Source organism: Paramormyrops kingsleyae, chromosome 1 (assembly GCF_048594095.1).
Source record: "Paramormyrops kingsleyae isolate MSU_618 chromosome 1, PKINGS_0.4, whole genome shotgun sequence".
NCBI classification, from domain to species: Eukaryota; Metazoa; Chordata; class Actinopteri; order Osteoglossiformes; family Mormyridae; genus Paramormyrops; species Paramormyrops kingsleyae.
This window is the reverse complement of record NC_132797.1, coordinates 33,445,011-33,459,265: the sequence shown is the minus strand read 5'-3', so window position 1 is coordinate 33,459,265 and position 14,255 is coordinate 33,445,011. Positions and strand designations below refer to the sequence as shown.

The window sequence follows — 14,255 nt, the reverse complement described above, 5'->3', positions numbered from 1 at the left end:
CTTTCCACAGGTCTGCGATCTTAGAAACTCCTCCCAATCTGGAGGGCATCCCCGAGGAGATGGTGGAGCTGCCTGAGGCAGAGGGTACTACAGAGAGTGTGCTCAGGTAAAGTCAGGGAGCTGCTGCAGTATCACCATCCTGCCGCGCAGGGAGAGTATGCTGATTATTAATATTACACCCCTGTGTCTGTAGGATGGCAGCCCACCACTTTAATCATTATGGACACATGTTCTTCCACTCTCTGCTGCCCCCAGAGGCCACTCGGAGTACTGCTACTCACATCTTCAGCAGACTGCTTGGTGAGATTGGTGATTGTGGTTTTTTTTCCCCAATGGTTGCTGTGTTGTGATGTGGTGAAGTGGTATGTGTGCTGTACCCTGACACTGTGCCCTATTACAGAGCTGCTGTCTATGAAGAAGTTCTCCGCAAACCAAACTGGACCACATGGTGTGATCAGTGTCTTACCGGGACCCGGGTAGGCATGAGCAAGACCTGGTATGTTCATGTGGATCTCCACAGATCAGTACAGTGATTCAAATGGTTCATAAGTTAAGGTCATGAAGTCAGTGAACCTAAAATATACTCACTTATGAAATATTTCAAGTTTTTATAATAAACCTGTAATTGCTGGAGATTGTTGATCATTACAAACTAAACTTTAACTGTTTGCAGTTTTAAAACACCTTTTTAGTTGTAGTATTTTATAAGATTTTTATAGAATATTTTAACTAGTGATTTGAATATGAACTGTTCATTCCAGGACATACTATACTAATATAAGCAGGGTAAAGAATATGGTCTAATAGTCATTTCATATATTTTCCCTACTGGAATGCATGCATACATTTTATTAATTGTTCCAAAGTGTTATTGGCTGTTTATTAATATTAATAAAGTTTTTCTTTAAAAAAAAAAAAAAGAAGTAATTACTAATCTTTTGTTGTCATTTTAATTTGGGTTGTATAAACATTGAGTTCTGTATAAAATACAGGATTGTATATGCAGCTTAAAGGAGGCTCATTGAGCAGGTTGGGGCTTCGAATCCCACCTCCAAATACACAGGCGACTCTACATTATAAAATGATGACTTCACTGTTAGAAGAATGCAGTCTGACTAGGTCAGCACTAGGTCAGATCCGAAGCATGTGGTACGGGACACTAGAGGAGAGCTGGTGTGGATGCCTGAGGGGCCACGGCGAGAGGGTTACACAGAGCGGGATTGTGAACCCCCCCCCACCCCCATGGGTGATCTCACAGCAGAATCACAAAATACAATTGGAGCTGTGGAGTGAGTGAGTCAGGCACCAGAAAATGTGGCACTAGGCTGCGACAGACGATCGGGGCAAACAAAGAAAAGAGGAGGAACGGGGGGAGTGAGGTGGGGGGGGGGCAAGACCCAGGCAGCCCAGCGTATCTCTGTGTTTCCTGGGGATGTCAGTGAACCTGAACCACGAGGTCTGCATGGCCAGTGCAAAAGCCCTTCTGCAGCTGGGGCACAATGGGTACCAGGTGACCTTTGACCCACAGATACACCTGTGCCAAAGGTCACTTGCGATTTTGATTTGCCTGATGTCCACGGCAACTTGCTCAGAACAAACACTCTTTGCCATGTCCATGGGTTACAAGCCAAGCAGAGCAAATGAAAGCATGTGACTGAGCAGCGAGGCCTATCCAAGGGCATTCGGAAGCAGCAGCAGGGGGTGGCAGGGTCACTGAGCCGGTGAGCACAGTGTTATATGTATGGTCCAGGTATGCCTTACCTTGTGGGGACCAAATGTCCCCAGAACGTGATGAATACCCGTTCCAGGTCCAACATCATTATGCAGAGCAATTTTCTAAAAATTCGTGACTGCAATCAAAAAGCTAAAACTGCAAAAACTCTTGTATTTTGTTTGGTTAGCTTTAGCATTTTTCCCATAGAAATGAATGAGTGGTCCCCACATAGATATGATTACTTGCGTGCGTGTGTGTGTGCATCAACATCTCACACTACTGACGAGACATACGGAGGCAAGGAGGCTTTGCCTGCCACGGAAACACAGGAAGGGCATTTAAATGGCTGAAATGTGGCGCCTTCCTGCTATAGTTTAATAAACCTACCTTCCAGGCAGAGGGCTAACCGCTTGGAATAAGCCATATGCTGGATTTTTTAGTTAACAGTTAACATGTACATCACTCCCTAAGCATGCGATTCTGACCCATGTCTAATGTGAGCCAACAGAGCAGGATGGGAAATAAATCAAGTAGGGCATGGACTCAAAGTCAGATCACTTTGGAGAGCTTTAATATAACCTATGTATGCATTTTAATTCTCAAATTAAACATACATTTTTATATTTACATTGAGATTAGTATTTTTTATTGTAAAGGTCTGGTAGCTATTGCTGGCTCAGAATTAACAGTTGAATAACAACAGGAGAAACATCCGATGAGAGTCACAGACACAGGCCCGAGAGGACAGGAGGAGCAGAGACGGCAGTAAACACATCAGTCAATGAGTCAGCGCATGGACGCCTGACAGCATCGTACATTAACAAGCTCCTGCCACATTACACATGTTCACACCGAGCATTTAAACGAAGCGGAGGGAGGCGAAGTGAGCAGCCTGGGAAGAGAGCTTCTGGTCGGCACCACCTCCTATTCCCATCTCAAACCCAGAGAAACTGTGACTGGGATCAAGGCAGACAATTCTGCTGAGGCTCTGTTACGAGCTGACTGACTGACCCACACCATAAGCAGACGGTCACTTTCTCTATTCATGGGAATAGCAGACAGACAGATAGACACCATGGGACCAGAGGGGCGGCAGGACATGGTGCTGGCAGAGGTGCTTTGGGAGGTGCCCTTTTGTGTGCGGCTGCCCATTGAGATCCTGAACGTGGAGCAGGCCTTTCCCCTCCTGGACAGCACGCTGGAGGACCTGGGCATTGCGCGGTGAGTCTCACTGTCTGTGTCTTTTTCAGGTGCTGCATGTGCCCAGCTCCACGCCCGCTTTGCTCAGCAGCGTTCACTAGCTTGAAAGCCGTGGACGTCTTCAGTCGGCAGCACTTAGTCCATGTGCTGAGGATCCTCTGTTTTTACCCCCAAAATACCCATAACAAGTCATTCTGTAAGGTGATTCCTAAGCACATTTCAGGTCTCTCGTGAAAAGGCAGATGAGCTTGGTGTCCTGGGAACAAAGTTTACAACGATGCAAAGTCCATTCAAGCAGTCAGACCAGGCCTGGAAAGTATGATGTGTGTGTGTGGCTGAAGATGGCACAATGTGTGCAGGTCAGCAGTGGAGGAGAAGGTGGTGTGGGTGGACTCCAAACGCACCAGGGTGAAGAACAAATTGGGGAAGCTGAAGGAGAAGGAGGTTGTGGTTCTGGAGGTGCGAGTCAAGGCCAAGCGGCCCGGGGACCCTAAAACACAGGAGGTCACATATCGATCCGAGACGCACAGCGACCGCCCCTACTGCCACAGCTCCGTGGACATCCGCCCTTGGAAGCACCATTGGCCTGGTAGGCAGACTCACACTGACCACTTTCTGGGTTTATCTTGTCCTCAACACCTCAATGTTCTTCACCCACTGGTTCAAGCTGACTTACTCAACAACGTTTATGAATTCCCAGAGGTCCAAGATTACTAGCTGATAAAGTAATTCCACAGGTCCTAACCTACTCACATGCCTGATTTATAAATTCCCAGGCCCCCAGCTGACTGACCCAGCTTATTCACAAATTCTACCAGGTTCAAGCCTACGGGCTGATTTATGGATTCACACAGGTCAAAGCCTACTGACCCAGCTGATCTACAAATTTTCACAGGTCCAAGCCTACTGGCTGATTTACGAACTCTCACCGGTCCACACCTACTTGCTCAGCTGATTTACGAACTTCCACAGATCCCAGCCTACTGACTCGGGCGACTCAGATTCCTGCAGGTTCAGACCTTCCAACCCAGCTAGCTTGTTTCCAGATAAAAGCATAAAAATGGTTCCCTTTTACTTCTTTGTTATCCAGCAGGCAAATAATCCAGAAGTATTTTTTTCACTCCTGTGTGCCAATTCTCACCCCCCCCCCCCCCCATCCCACATGGCAGCACCTTACTAAACCCCGTCGTGATGGACGGTATTTGGCTCTGGTTTCAGTTTCGGCTGACGGTATATAATGAAGTTTGATTGGGCCAGAACAATATATCTCTGGCAAGCACGGGTCCTTCAAGATCATTTACAAGAACATTTCAAGAACATTTTCTGTGCAACACAGTATTCCAGGTGTCATCCTCCTACCTAACCTTAATTTCTCCATTCCACAGAGAATCACCTGAAGCCAGTGGAAATGACCCTCACTTGTCCACAGGGTAAACCAACCCAAATGGCAGAAGGTTGAACAAACCAGGAGATGTAGATAACTCACAAACAGTAAAAAGAAAAATACTGCAAAAAATCATGTAAACTCATTAAAACAGAAATCTTTTTGTTGCTAAGAACTGGGATTATTTTTTGGTCAATTTCCAGTTAAGGTCTCCAGGTAAGTCATGATGCCCTGCTCTGAGGAGCAGATATGGAAGACTTATAATACACATAAGTCAGATAGTGGGCTGCAGCTCAAAACTCTTACTTCTGATCTGCCATTTTCATCCATTGTGCTTCATCACAAACACGCAGCTGCATGATGCTAAGCTGGTGCCAGTTCGGCACACCATAAAGCCATAAGGAAACACCAGGAAACCCCCATCTGTTCTGGGCTAGCGAGCTACGAGGTCACTGCAACCACTCAGATCATCGAACGCAGACACAAATAGAATGAGCCGAGTCACACTGAACCACACATCAGCGCCAGTAGGTGAGCAGTATGAGGAGACTGCGCTTCACACACAGCCTGGTTATGGTTAGTCATGACAGACAGTGGGGGCAACATGAACCAGGCCAACAAATGCAAAGGAGAGCAGAGTTAGCAGAAATGGTTTATTTGTGAGTTTGGGTCATTATCCTCCCCACCTGGAGATCCAGACCCCGCCCACCAACGGCTCCATTAATGTCTATGGTGGGAAAGTCAAAAATGCTGTTAACACTTAAATGGGGGGGGGGGGGGTTGTTCAAGAGCATTTCAAAGGAACATTCTCCCACTTTTCCTCATTCAATTACACAGACCTTCACCAGACACTGTACACACTAATCCAGTACTATTAAAACAGGAATTCGGATCAGAGTTGAAGGGAGAAAGGGTTGCCTTCAGGACAGTGCTGCTATTCTCAGAGAGCGACGCAGAATCCCGCCCCCTGCAATATGATTGCCAGCTATGACTGAGTGACAGCTGCTGTTAGCCCTTCTCTTTGCTCTGGGGGAAGTGACATCAAAGCACCCTCAAACTCCGTGGGGTTCCGCCCGACCACATTGCGTAGAAATACCAGCAGGGTGTTCAGAGTTTCTAAAAGAGAAGACAATGTGTATGGGAGACTTAATTCACCTACAGCATTTGGCAGCCTGCTCAGGGTTCACAAGATCAGTTACTCATAATATTTTTATTATGTCTCACCTGTGTCGACATCTTTGGACCTCAGGACGTGGCTGGACGCGGACACTATGGCTGTCAGGTGGCCCAGGACCTAGAAACACAACAGCTGCGTAAATGGGGTGACTAAGGGTGCCACCATCACGACAGACGTGTCTGTTCTGGGTCCGTCTAATAGCATCTCGTTCAGTACCAGGGAAGGCTGTTGGCCATAAAGGAACGCCAAGCAGCTAAACACAGTCTGGTTTTCCTCTAGGTCCTCTTTGAGGGGCAGCCGGGAGACGAGGGCTGGAAACACCTGTAGTTGTGGGGGGGGGGGGAGAGGGTCAAAACATCTTCTATTGTAAAGTTATGAATGCAGAAGGAAAACACGACCTGGGACACCAGAGGATACAGTCGCGTGAAGCGTGCTCCAAGTACCTGCTCTAGCGGCACGGCCTCGGCACTGCTCATGATCAGCCTGCAGATGGCAGCACACAGGTTATCGATGACTCTCGCATCCACCTCCTTCGACAGGAGGGAGGAGAAGAGGGCCAGCATCATTGGGTAGTCTCTGGAAAAGAGTCAAGGAAGGGGCACAGCCTGCAGAAAGGGCCTCCACCCTCCAGTCGCTGTCCCTAGATTTCCAAAATCTACAGGATTGCCACATATTAGAACCACAAGGGAGGGAAAAGACCTGCTGACCCTGGAGAGCCCCAGGACGCAGCGTCGTAGTACAGGATACTGCAGGACTGCGGGTCCTGCTGCCTCAGCCAGCGCCCCCAGCCCGAAGACGCTATTACTGCGCACCTCCGCGTCATCGTCCCTGGCCCCGCCCACCAGTACGGGCAGCACCTGGGTGGCCAACTGCCCTGCGACCTCGCTGCCGCCGGGCACCCTCCCCAGGGCCTGGAGGATCTCAGCGAGCGTGCCCACAGAGAAGGAGCGATCCGCCACCGTGCAGGACGCCTTCTGCGGACACAAGGGGGCTCTGCTTATGTCAGCAGGCCTCTGTTAGCAGGCCTCCGTCAAAACCCCATCCCTACCCCTCGCAGACTGACTCACGGCCTTGTTTATGATCAGGGGCAGCATCTCCCGCAGGTGGGGGGCAAAAGCGTCCACGGGTGCAGCGGCTGCCAAAAGAGGAATTCCTTCACCGGCAAACTCCAGCAGCATGGCATCGTATTCTGCCTGTGGCAGGAAATACAGGGACCTGCTTAAGGGGCTGAAACGGCACCGGTGAACTCAGGGCCTGTTGTAGCCACTCCTGGCACTCTTTACGGGTTCAAGTCTGAGATATCTCAGCTCTTACCTGCTGGTCATCTTCATCATCGTCATCATTATCATCATCCCCGCCTCCATCCTGACATGTGATCTGTGGGGACGGTCACAGAAAAGTATATAAACATCTATCCATCTATCCACAATCTTCTCTGCTGCCATCACTAGACCTGCTTTACTCAAGCACCTCAGAGTGTCACCCGATTCCAGTGGATGGCCGAAGGTCTCACCTTCTTCTTTAGGACATCCCGGATGGTCCTGCAGATGTCCGTCAACCGGTCAGGACCCTGCAGCGCCTCCCCCTGGCAGGACTGGAGAATGGCATTCATGGCTTCCAGAGCAGCCATGACTACGTGCCTCTCGCGGTCCTGCCTCACAGCCTCCAGGAGGCAGCAGAGAACCACAGAGAGCAGCCTCTGCAGGGCTGCAGGTGGGTGGAAGTCACGTTACCACTGGTAAGGAGATGGGCGCCAGGGGCGGATGGCGGACACGCCTACCCTGCTGGTGATCTTCAGTGGGGTCCCCCTGCCACACCGTGTGCTGAGCTCTGCAAAACTGACCCATGGCACCAAAGGCAGACCGGCGCACGTCCTCATGGGGGAACTGCGGGACACAGAGGCGGGTGGGAGGAGGACACAGAGGAGAGTCAGAGGAGAGCAAGAGGAGAGCCACAGGAGGGCACAGAGGAGGGTCAGAGGAGAGCCAGTGGTAAACCGTAGGAGGGCACAGAGAAAGGTCAAAGGAAGGGTACGGAGAAGGGTCAGAGGAAGGTGGGAGATGGGCACAGAGAACAGCACAGCCACAGAGGACCTGCACAGAGAAGTGAAGTGAACAAGGCAGAACTTACATCACGGAGCTCATAGACCTGCTGAAAGCTGGACTCCAGAAAAGGCAGGAATGCAGCGCTGGGGGGGGGAGTACACAGTGAGGGTTGTGCCGACCAGTGGAGGCAGATTTTAAAAGGACGCGTGCGCATACCCTGTGCTGAAGGCCATTTCACCCAGGGCTTCACAAGCGTCGGCCTTCTCGTCAATGTAGGCGTTTTCAACGCTGAACCTGCAGAAACAGAGACAAGCGTCAGCAGGAACAGAAAAGCCCCGATGGACAGCCAATCGAATGGAGAAGGGCTGAGCATGCCCCGATGGACAGCCAATCGAATGGAGAAGGGCTGAGCATGCCCCGATGGACAGCCAATCGAATGGAGAAGGGCTGAGCATGCCCCAATGGACAGCCAATCGAATGGAGAAGGGCTGAGCATGCTACGGCTATAGCCCCCCCATGATGATGACAAACCCCGCAACATCTGTGCCTTCTTCCTCGTGTCCCTCATCATCCTCCAAACTGGTATCACCTTCCTCCTCCTCTTCATCATCATCCAACAGGATAAACTGCTTGTCTTCTTCAAGGTGAGTCTAGCAAACATTAAGAAACCAGAACAACTCTTACTGAAAGTTACCTAGTACCTAAAAGGGGCTTTGAATTTAATAAAGAGAGGAAGAGTGGCCTATCAAGGGCTGCTGTTTGCTGGTGTTGTGAAGAGGACCGACCCGGACTCCCTCAGTGGACTTCAGAGCCATCAGCATGATGGTGGTAATGGCTGGAAGGTGAGGGGTCAGACAATCAGGGCTGACTGTGGACACAGCAGAGAACAGGCTGTACCTGGGGTGAGCGAGAGAGAGGGTTACGGTAAGGATTAGAGAATGTGAGTGTGCTCAGTGGCAAAAACAGGGGGGCTAGAAGCAGCTTGGAGGCACGCGGGCGGGACCATACGTGCATCTACGCAGGTCAGGGTCGTCCACAGCGTCAGTGAGGTTGAGGCCCAGCTGCACACACTCCGCCGCCAGGGGGGCGAACACGTCTTTGCCCACGGTGCGAGCCAGCACTGATAGCGTGTCTGGGGGGGGGGGGGGGCAGAAACAGCACGGTCACTTGGAGGCCAGTCGACTGTGACCCAGATTGGATCAGGATCGCAGCCCTCTGCCTACCCAATGCCTGCGTCTGCAGTGACCTCATCTCTTCCCGGGTGTCCGTCAGGAAACCCTTCAGGCTGCTAATCACTGGTACGAAGTACGGCGCCAGCAGCTCCTTTGCTGCATTGGCTGTCAAGATGACAGGGGCGGGGATAAGCGTGATCGGGGCCCAAGGGGGGGGTGCAGCAGTACCTGGACAGGCAGTGGTTTACGCTGTTACCAATAGCTCCCACTGCGCTGACAGCCAGCTCCTGGATCTTCAGGTTCTGCGACTCGCTCAGGGCAGCTAGCATGATGTCCATCAAGGTGGGCAGATATGGATGGATGTCCTTCCCTGAGGGCGGCGTGAGGGAAGGTCAGCTGAGACCAGCCGCATGGAGCCAAGCACCACGAGATCTACAAGCGACTGGAAGGCATTTCAAACTAAACCCACAGTGATCTGAATACACACAATGGGACACAAGGAGTGTGCATAGAATATCTCATTACCAACTCATACAATATGCAACCAAGTATAACCCTGTGCTTCACGAGAAGATAAGGCAGTTACGAACCAAGGTTCTCCAGGAAGTTCTCCAGAGCATAGAAGGCCTTGTTGATGTGCCCAGTCTTCGTGTGGTCCAGTGCAGACAGGTATCCCAGCAACAGCGGCATCAGATCAGAGCTGTATTTACTGATCTCCGGCTGTGTGGAGGTGGGGGTGGGGAGTCTGAATACTCAAGGTCTACAGATGATGTCGTAATTCTCACCACAAGGTGAAGACATGTCTACCCCTATAATGTGATGTTTGTATATGTACGGTCAGGTTGATGGCCAGTTTTTCGCTGGTACTTGTGACTAGTGACATGGTGTATTGCAACAGCAATAAAGGGTTTCATCAGAGGCAAGGAGGTACCAGGCTGAGGCAGACGGAACACAGAACAAGCAAGTGCGGTTTTCCGTGCCACAAGTCCGGCCTTTGTTGAAACAGACATAAATGACCCTGCTGGCCAGGGGAAGGGGGGGGGGCAGCTGATGGACCAATCATGAGCTGAGAGAGATAGAGGGAGAGAAAGAGGGGGGGAGGGAGTTAGGGACGAAGAGACTCACTGACCTGCAGATGTTCGGAGAACTGGCCGAGGGCAAAGAGGGCCGCCCCGCGCACCACCACACTGCTGTCAGACAGGCAGCTGCACACCGTCTGCAGAACTGACTCCAGCATCCTGGAAAGGACATGAGGGTCACAACGAGAACACGTCACACGCTACATCCATACTGCTACGCCTTCCACTCTCAAATAAAAGCAATCACCATTCACACAGGCATTTCCACCTTGTTTTATAAAGCAATTCCATCAGCAATGAAACAAGCAATGACGTAGCTACTACCCTGCACTGGGCATGTGAGCATTGACGAAAACAGGAACAGAAAGCATCTGCATTTTCACTCATCACATCGCAGTGGATTTATTATAAGTATACAGCTCCAAAGAGCATTTTCAAAAGTCTCCATTTTTAGAGGTTGAAAACTCTAAGGTAGTGAGGACTAAAGGCAAATATGGAGATTAATGTCTGCATTTTTAAATGAAAACGCAGCAGTGAACGAGCCTCACTTGGTGCGGATGTGGTCGGCACAGCCCTCGGCCAGCACTGCCAGGCACATGAGGCCGGCTTTGCGCTCATATGGGTTCCTGCTAGCCAGGCAGGTCTCCACAGGGGGCATCTGAGGGGTGTGGAGAGACGGAGGGGCAGGGGCAGAGCGTCAGGTGCCAGGCCAGTGTGCAACGCATCCAGCAAGAGGAGCAGAGACCCTCGGTCAGCCGCCGCAAAACCTACAGAACATGGCGGCCTTGACAAGCCGAAACCACACTGACCAGTAGGGGGAGCAGCTTCTCCGGGGGCAAATGTAAGGCCAGTGTGTCGAGAACCTGAGGGCAAAAAAAGGCGTCACGAGGACCTCAGTCATGGGACGATAGCAAGCGAAACATTTACCAGCTGCTGATTATCACACACACCTGAGCTGCAAAGTGTTTTGGGCTCTCGCTGTCACCGTCATCATCCACTGCCTGCTCTTGGTCTTCTGGGTCCTCCTGGCCAGGAGGGGGCACTGCACTCAACAGGGGAAATAACATCTGCAGGATGGGCCCCACCAGTTTCTGCTTTAAAACCGCCTGCAGGAAGGATGGATAACAGTCCCATGGTACATTCACACAGACTGATACAACACTGAAATGTACAGGTAATACAGGCATGAGGTAACACAGTGCCCCCTGCTGCATGCTCACTCACTTTGCTTTTCAATCTAACAAGGAAGGCGATGCAGGACAGAGCTTTTACACGGAGCGAGTCGCTTAGACCTGGGTCAGCTGACACCTAATGATAAACCACAGAAACAGACACAGACAGCTGGTCAAGACCAACAGCACAAAGACCAATTTAAAAAAAAAATAAAAATAAAAAAAGACAACAAACCTCCAAGCAGAACTGGACGACTTCAGAAATGTAGGGGACAATGATGGACACCTCACTCTCCATCAGCTCGTCAAACACCTCCATCGCCTCGCTGGCCTGGTCCTGATGTGACAGACAACCTGACCTTCATCCACAGTCCGTTTAACAATTAGGAGATCGGCGGCAGTTGTCGTGGCGACGCATGCGGCTCACCTGATCAGCCTGGATCAGGCGTCCAATGGCCACGATCAGCTTTGGGATAAGCGACCGCATCAGGGCCTGAAATGGCAATGAGGACGGCATCACGTGGCTGCGGAGGCGGGACTTGCAGGACAGGACGGCACGCACGTGGGCCTCACCATCTCCTCAGTGCCCGTGTATGCCGTCATGGCCGTCAGCGTCAGAATGCAGTAGTAGAGGGCACTGGGATTACCGAGGTCCTCCAGCACGGTCCCAAACAGCTCCAGCAGCTGGCAGTAGTGTGGCCTGAACGGCTCCGGGTTTGACTCCACCACTTTACTGAGGAGCAGTAAACCAACCTGAGAGACAGAGAGACAAGCCATGTGTGTTTAAGGAGCCTGAGGGCATCACAACAGCCCCTAACGGGAATGAGGGAAGGGCCTGGAATGGCAGCGTGATGTCAAACAATCTGCCTGATAATGTTATCTTCATAGCAACCCAAAGCAGAGACGAGGTCGGTCACCGTACCCGCCGGTCCTCGGGGCTGATGCTCTTAGTGGACTCATCGAGTAAGGCGAGCAGTGCCGGCCAGCGGTCCGGTGACTCACGCTTCACCAGGACGGCGCTGAGCTGAGACAGGGAGTGACGCACCGCATGCCTGAGACAAGAGGGCGCGGGGTTCAACGATGGAGACTTAATTTCACAACTACATGACATTTACTTATTATGAGAAAGAACCGGCCAGATCTGGCTTGTGAAAGGCACTAGAAACTGGTCAATTTCACAAAACATATCCAAAGTGAACCTCAGCCTGCTCTAGGCAAGCAAACAACTATTTCCAAAACAATCCGAAGGCAGCACTGAGGTCTAGGGCATCCATTCCTGAAGGGCTCGGTCCTGCCCCTCCAGAGACCCTGTCAGGGTGATCCAGGTGCCAATCTAAACTGGCTCCCGTATAAATCACCATTAAACTGAACAAAGAGGCAGAGACTCTGCAGACTTACTCGGTCTCCTTCTGGAAAGCCCGCAGCACCTCCGCCTTCAGTCTGGAGAGCAAGACGCAGAGACCACGTTAACACTGAGCACGGTGCTGAGCACTCCGTACATTCTAGCGTTCAGGCAGAGAGCGGCCGCACCTTTCCCTGTGCTCAGTGCTGATTTTCCTCCAGTGCTTTGTTACTCTGAGCCTCAACATCACAGCAGCAGACTGACGGATCTACAGGGCAGAGAAGCACAGGGATGGCAAACTTAATCGATGACCTGCCTCTGTGTTCTAGGGCTTTACTTGGACCCCAGCTGCTGTTATTAACCTAATTAAAAAGGAAATCATTTCTACTATTACTGCCAGAATTAGGGGTCACCCTGATACATGAATGAACTATTTTTAGCCCCAAATGTCAGTCACATTCAGTACGTTTTAATGCAAGACAGCCACTCCACTACAACATAATCTATGTTATGTTAGGATGTCCATCTTCACATGACTTTAAAGTTTAACAAAAGGATTCACGAATCAGTGCCATCAGATTTACTGATGCTGCAGTTTCAGCAGTATCTGGTGATGTACAGTATGTAAAACGGTAGTTAGAACCTGTTACAGAGCCATATATGTAGGCTACATAAGGAGATACCAAAATATTGTGAGATTTTGAACTCGTAGCTTTAATTAATGCAGAAGTAAATTTCAGAAACGGTAAGTATGAATGTTAGAAGGTTCAACGGGCGAAGCACCTGTTCGTTCTGCGAGTTGGTCATCAGGACACACAGGGCTGGGATCACAGATGGGTCTCTGAAAGCCACCTTCAGCTGTGCTGTAGCCTGAAGGAGAAAAATACAGCTTCGTCTGCTCATATATTAATATACAGAAATATACCGTATGTACACGCGAAATGCAAAAGCGCGCGGGCACACACCGACACGCTGGAACCCAGTCCTAACTGCAGTTACAGTAATCATACATTATTACCAACCCAACTAAAACCGGAGACAAGCACACCGAAGAGACCAGTTTGCAGAGTAAAAAGGCTGTGGTGAACTCGCCCGGGTAGCCCGGCTCAGCCCGAATCCCCAGTCTATGCCCACCTGCTGCACGGCGCTGCTGTCGGGCTCCGCAAGCCGGGACAGGATCGCCTCAAGCTTCTCCGTCATACTGCTGCGCTTCTCACAGCCCCTGTGGTGCCTGACAGTTTAACACGCTGGGCAAGCGCTCCGGCGTGCAGAGACGGGATCCGCGGACAGCGAGGAGCGGTACAGTGCCGCTGCACCCGGAGTATCAGCGACACCTGCCGGAGCGGAGGTTATAAATCACGATCATTCCCTGGAATTAAAGTTAGAAATAATGATCAGTGATGGACGTCAGAAATAGTTTTATACCATTTTGTGCACGAAACTTATGATGCAACTTGGAACTATCAAAAATGTATTTAATTTATTTAATATGCTATTTCTCTGACTTAATTGTACGTCGCATTGCTAAGTAAAATAACACTTGGGGCACAAATAATATAGTACTATACTATTACTTACGAATTAATTAACCACAAACTAAATCTTAGTTACATACTGACCTCATGTGAATTCATCATTTATAAACCGTGACGCATGTTTTATCTCAAGCAGTTACTATATTTGTTACCATATCTGTTAATTCTGTAAACCTTTGTGAACTACTGAAGAAGCTACTAATTAAGGAACTACTGAAGGAAAAAGTAACGAATAAAACGTGAAATACTGATCTCGTGTTTGTTCATTAAGAAATCGTAACGCTCAATTGTATCTCAAGTAGCAACTATATTTGTTCACGATTTGTTCAGAATTTGTACTTCAGTAGTAACTAAGTTATTACTAAGTTTTTGTGTCCCGTCAAGTAAAGTGTTACCAATAAAATAAATGCAAAAATACATGTTTAGCTAGTGGAT

At 50.1% G+C, this 14,255-nt stretch overlaps 2 protein-coding genes across 3 annotated transcripts; one reads left to right on the top strand and one right to left on the bottom strand.

Moving 5' to 3' along the window:
* Positions 1-2,614: 2,614 nt before the first annotated feature.
* LOC140592077 (uncharacterized) lies at positions 2,615-4,473 on the top strand. Its single transcript, XM_072714193.1, has 3 exons — positions 2,615-2,935; positions 3,274-3,503; positions 4,300-4,473. Exons 1-3 carry the CDS (start codon positions 2,760-2,762, stop codon positions 4,371-4,373), a joined length of 480 nt encoding a protein of 159 aa, XP_072570294.1. The 5' UTR covers positions 2,615-2,759; the 3' UTR covers positions 4,374-4,473.
* A 464-nt stretch (positions 4,474-4,937) lies between these two features.
* On the bottom strand, positions 4,938-13,605 carry ipo4 (importin 4). Of its 2 annotated transcripts, none has more exons than XM_072714177.1 (30): positions 13,420-13,605; positions 13,069-13,155; positions 12,474-12,553; positions 12,342-12,383; positions 11,866-11,995; positions 11,517-11,696; positions 11,371-11,436; positions 11,179-11,280; positions 10,996-11,079; positions 10,722-10,877; positions 10,581-10,634; positions 10,320-10,429; positions 9,822-9,930; positions 9,283-9,412; positions 8,949-9,062; positions 8,744-8,857; positions 8,529-8,652; positions 8,306-8,417; positions 8,052-8,170; positions 7,737-7,814; positions 7,606-7,663; positions 7,256-7,361; positions 6,989-7,182; positions 6,790-6,852; positions 6,543-6,668; positions 6,223-6,446; positions 5,919-6,051; positions 5,692-5,796; positions 5,523-5,592; positions 4,938-5,414 (listed from the first exon to the last, which is right to left on the bottom strand). In XM_072714177.1, the coding sequence occupies exons 1-30, from the start codon at positions 13,483-13,485 to the stop codon at positions 5,284-5,286; spliced, it is 3,267 nt and encodes a 1,088-aa protein (XP_072570278.1). In that variant the 5' UTR covers positions 13,486-13,605; the 3' UTR covers positions 4,938-5,283. The 2 variants fall into 2 exon arrangements, with proteins under 2 accessions (XP_072570278.1, XP_023661748.2); XM_023805980.2 differs by having other exon boundaries at positions 6,223-6,449; positions 13,420-13,604.
* Positions 13,606-14,255: the final 650 nt, after the last annotated feature.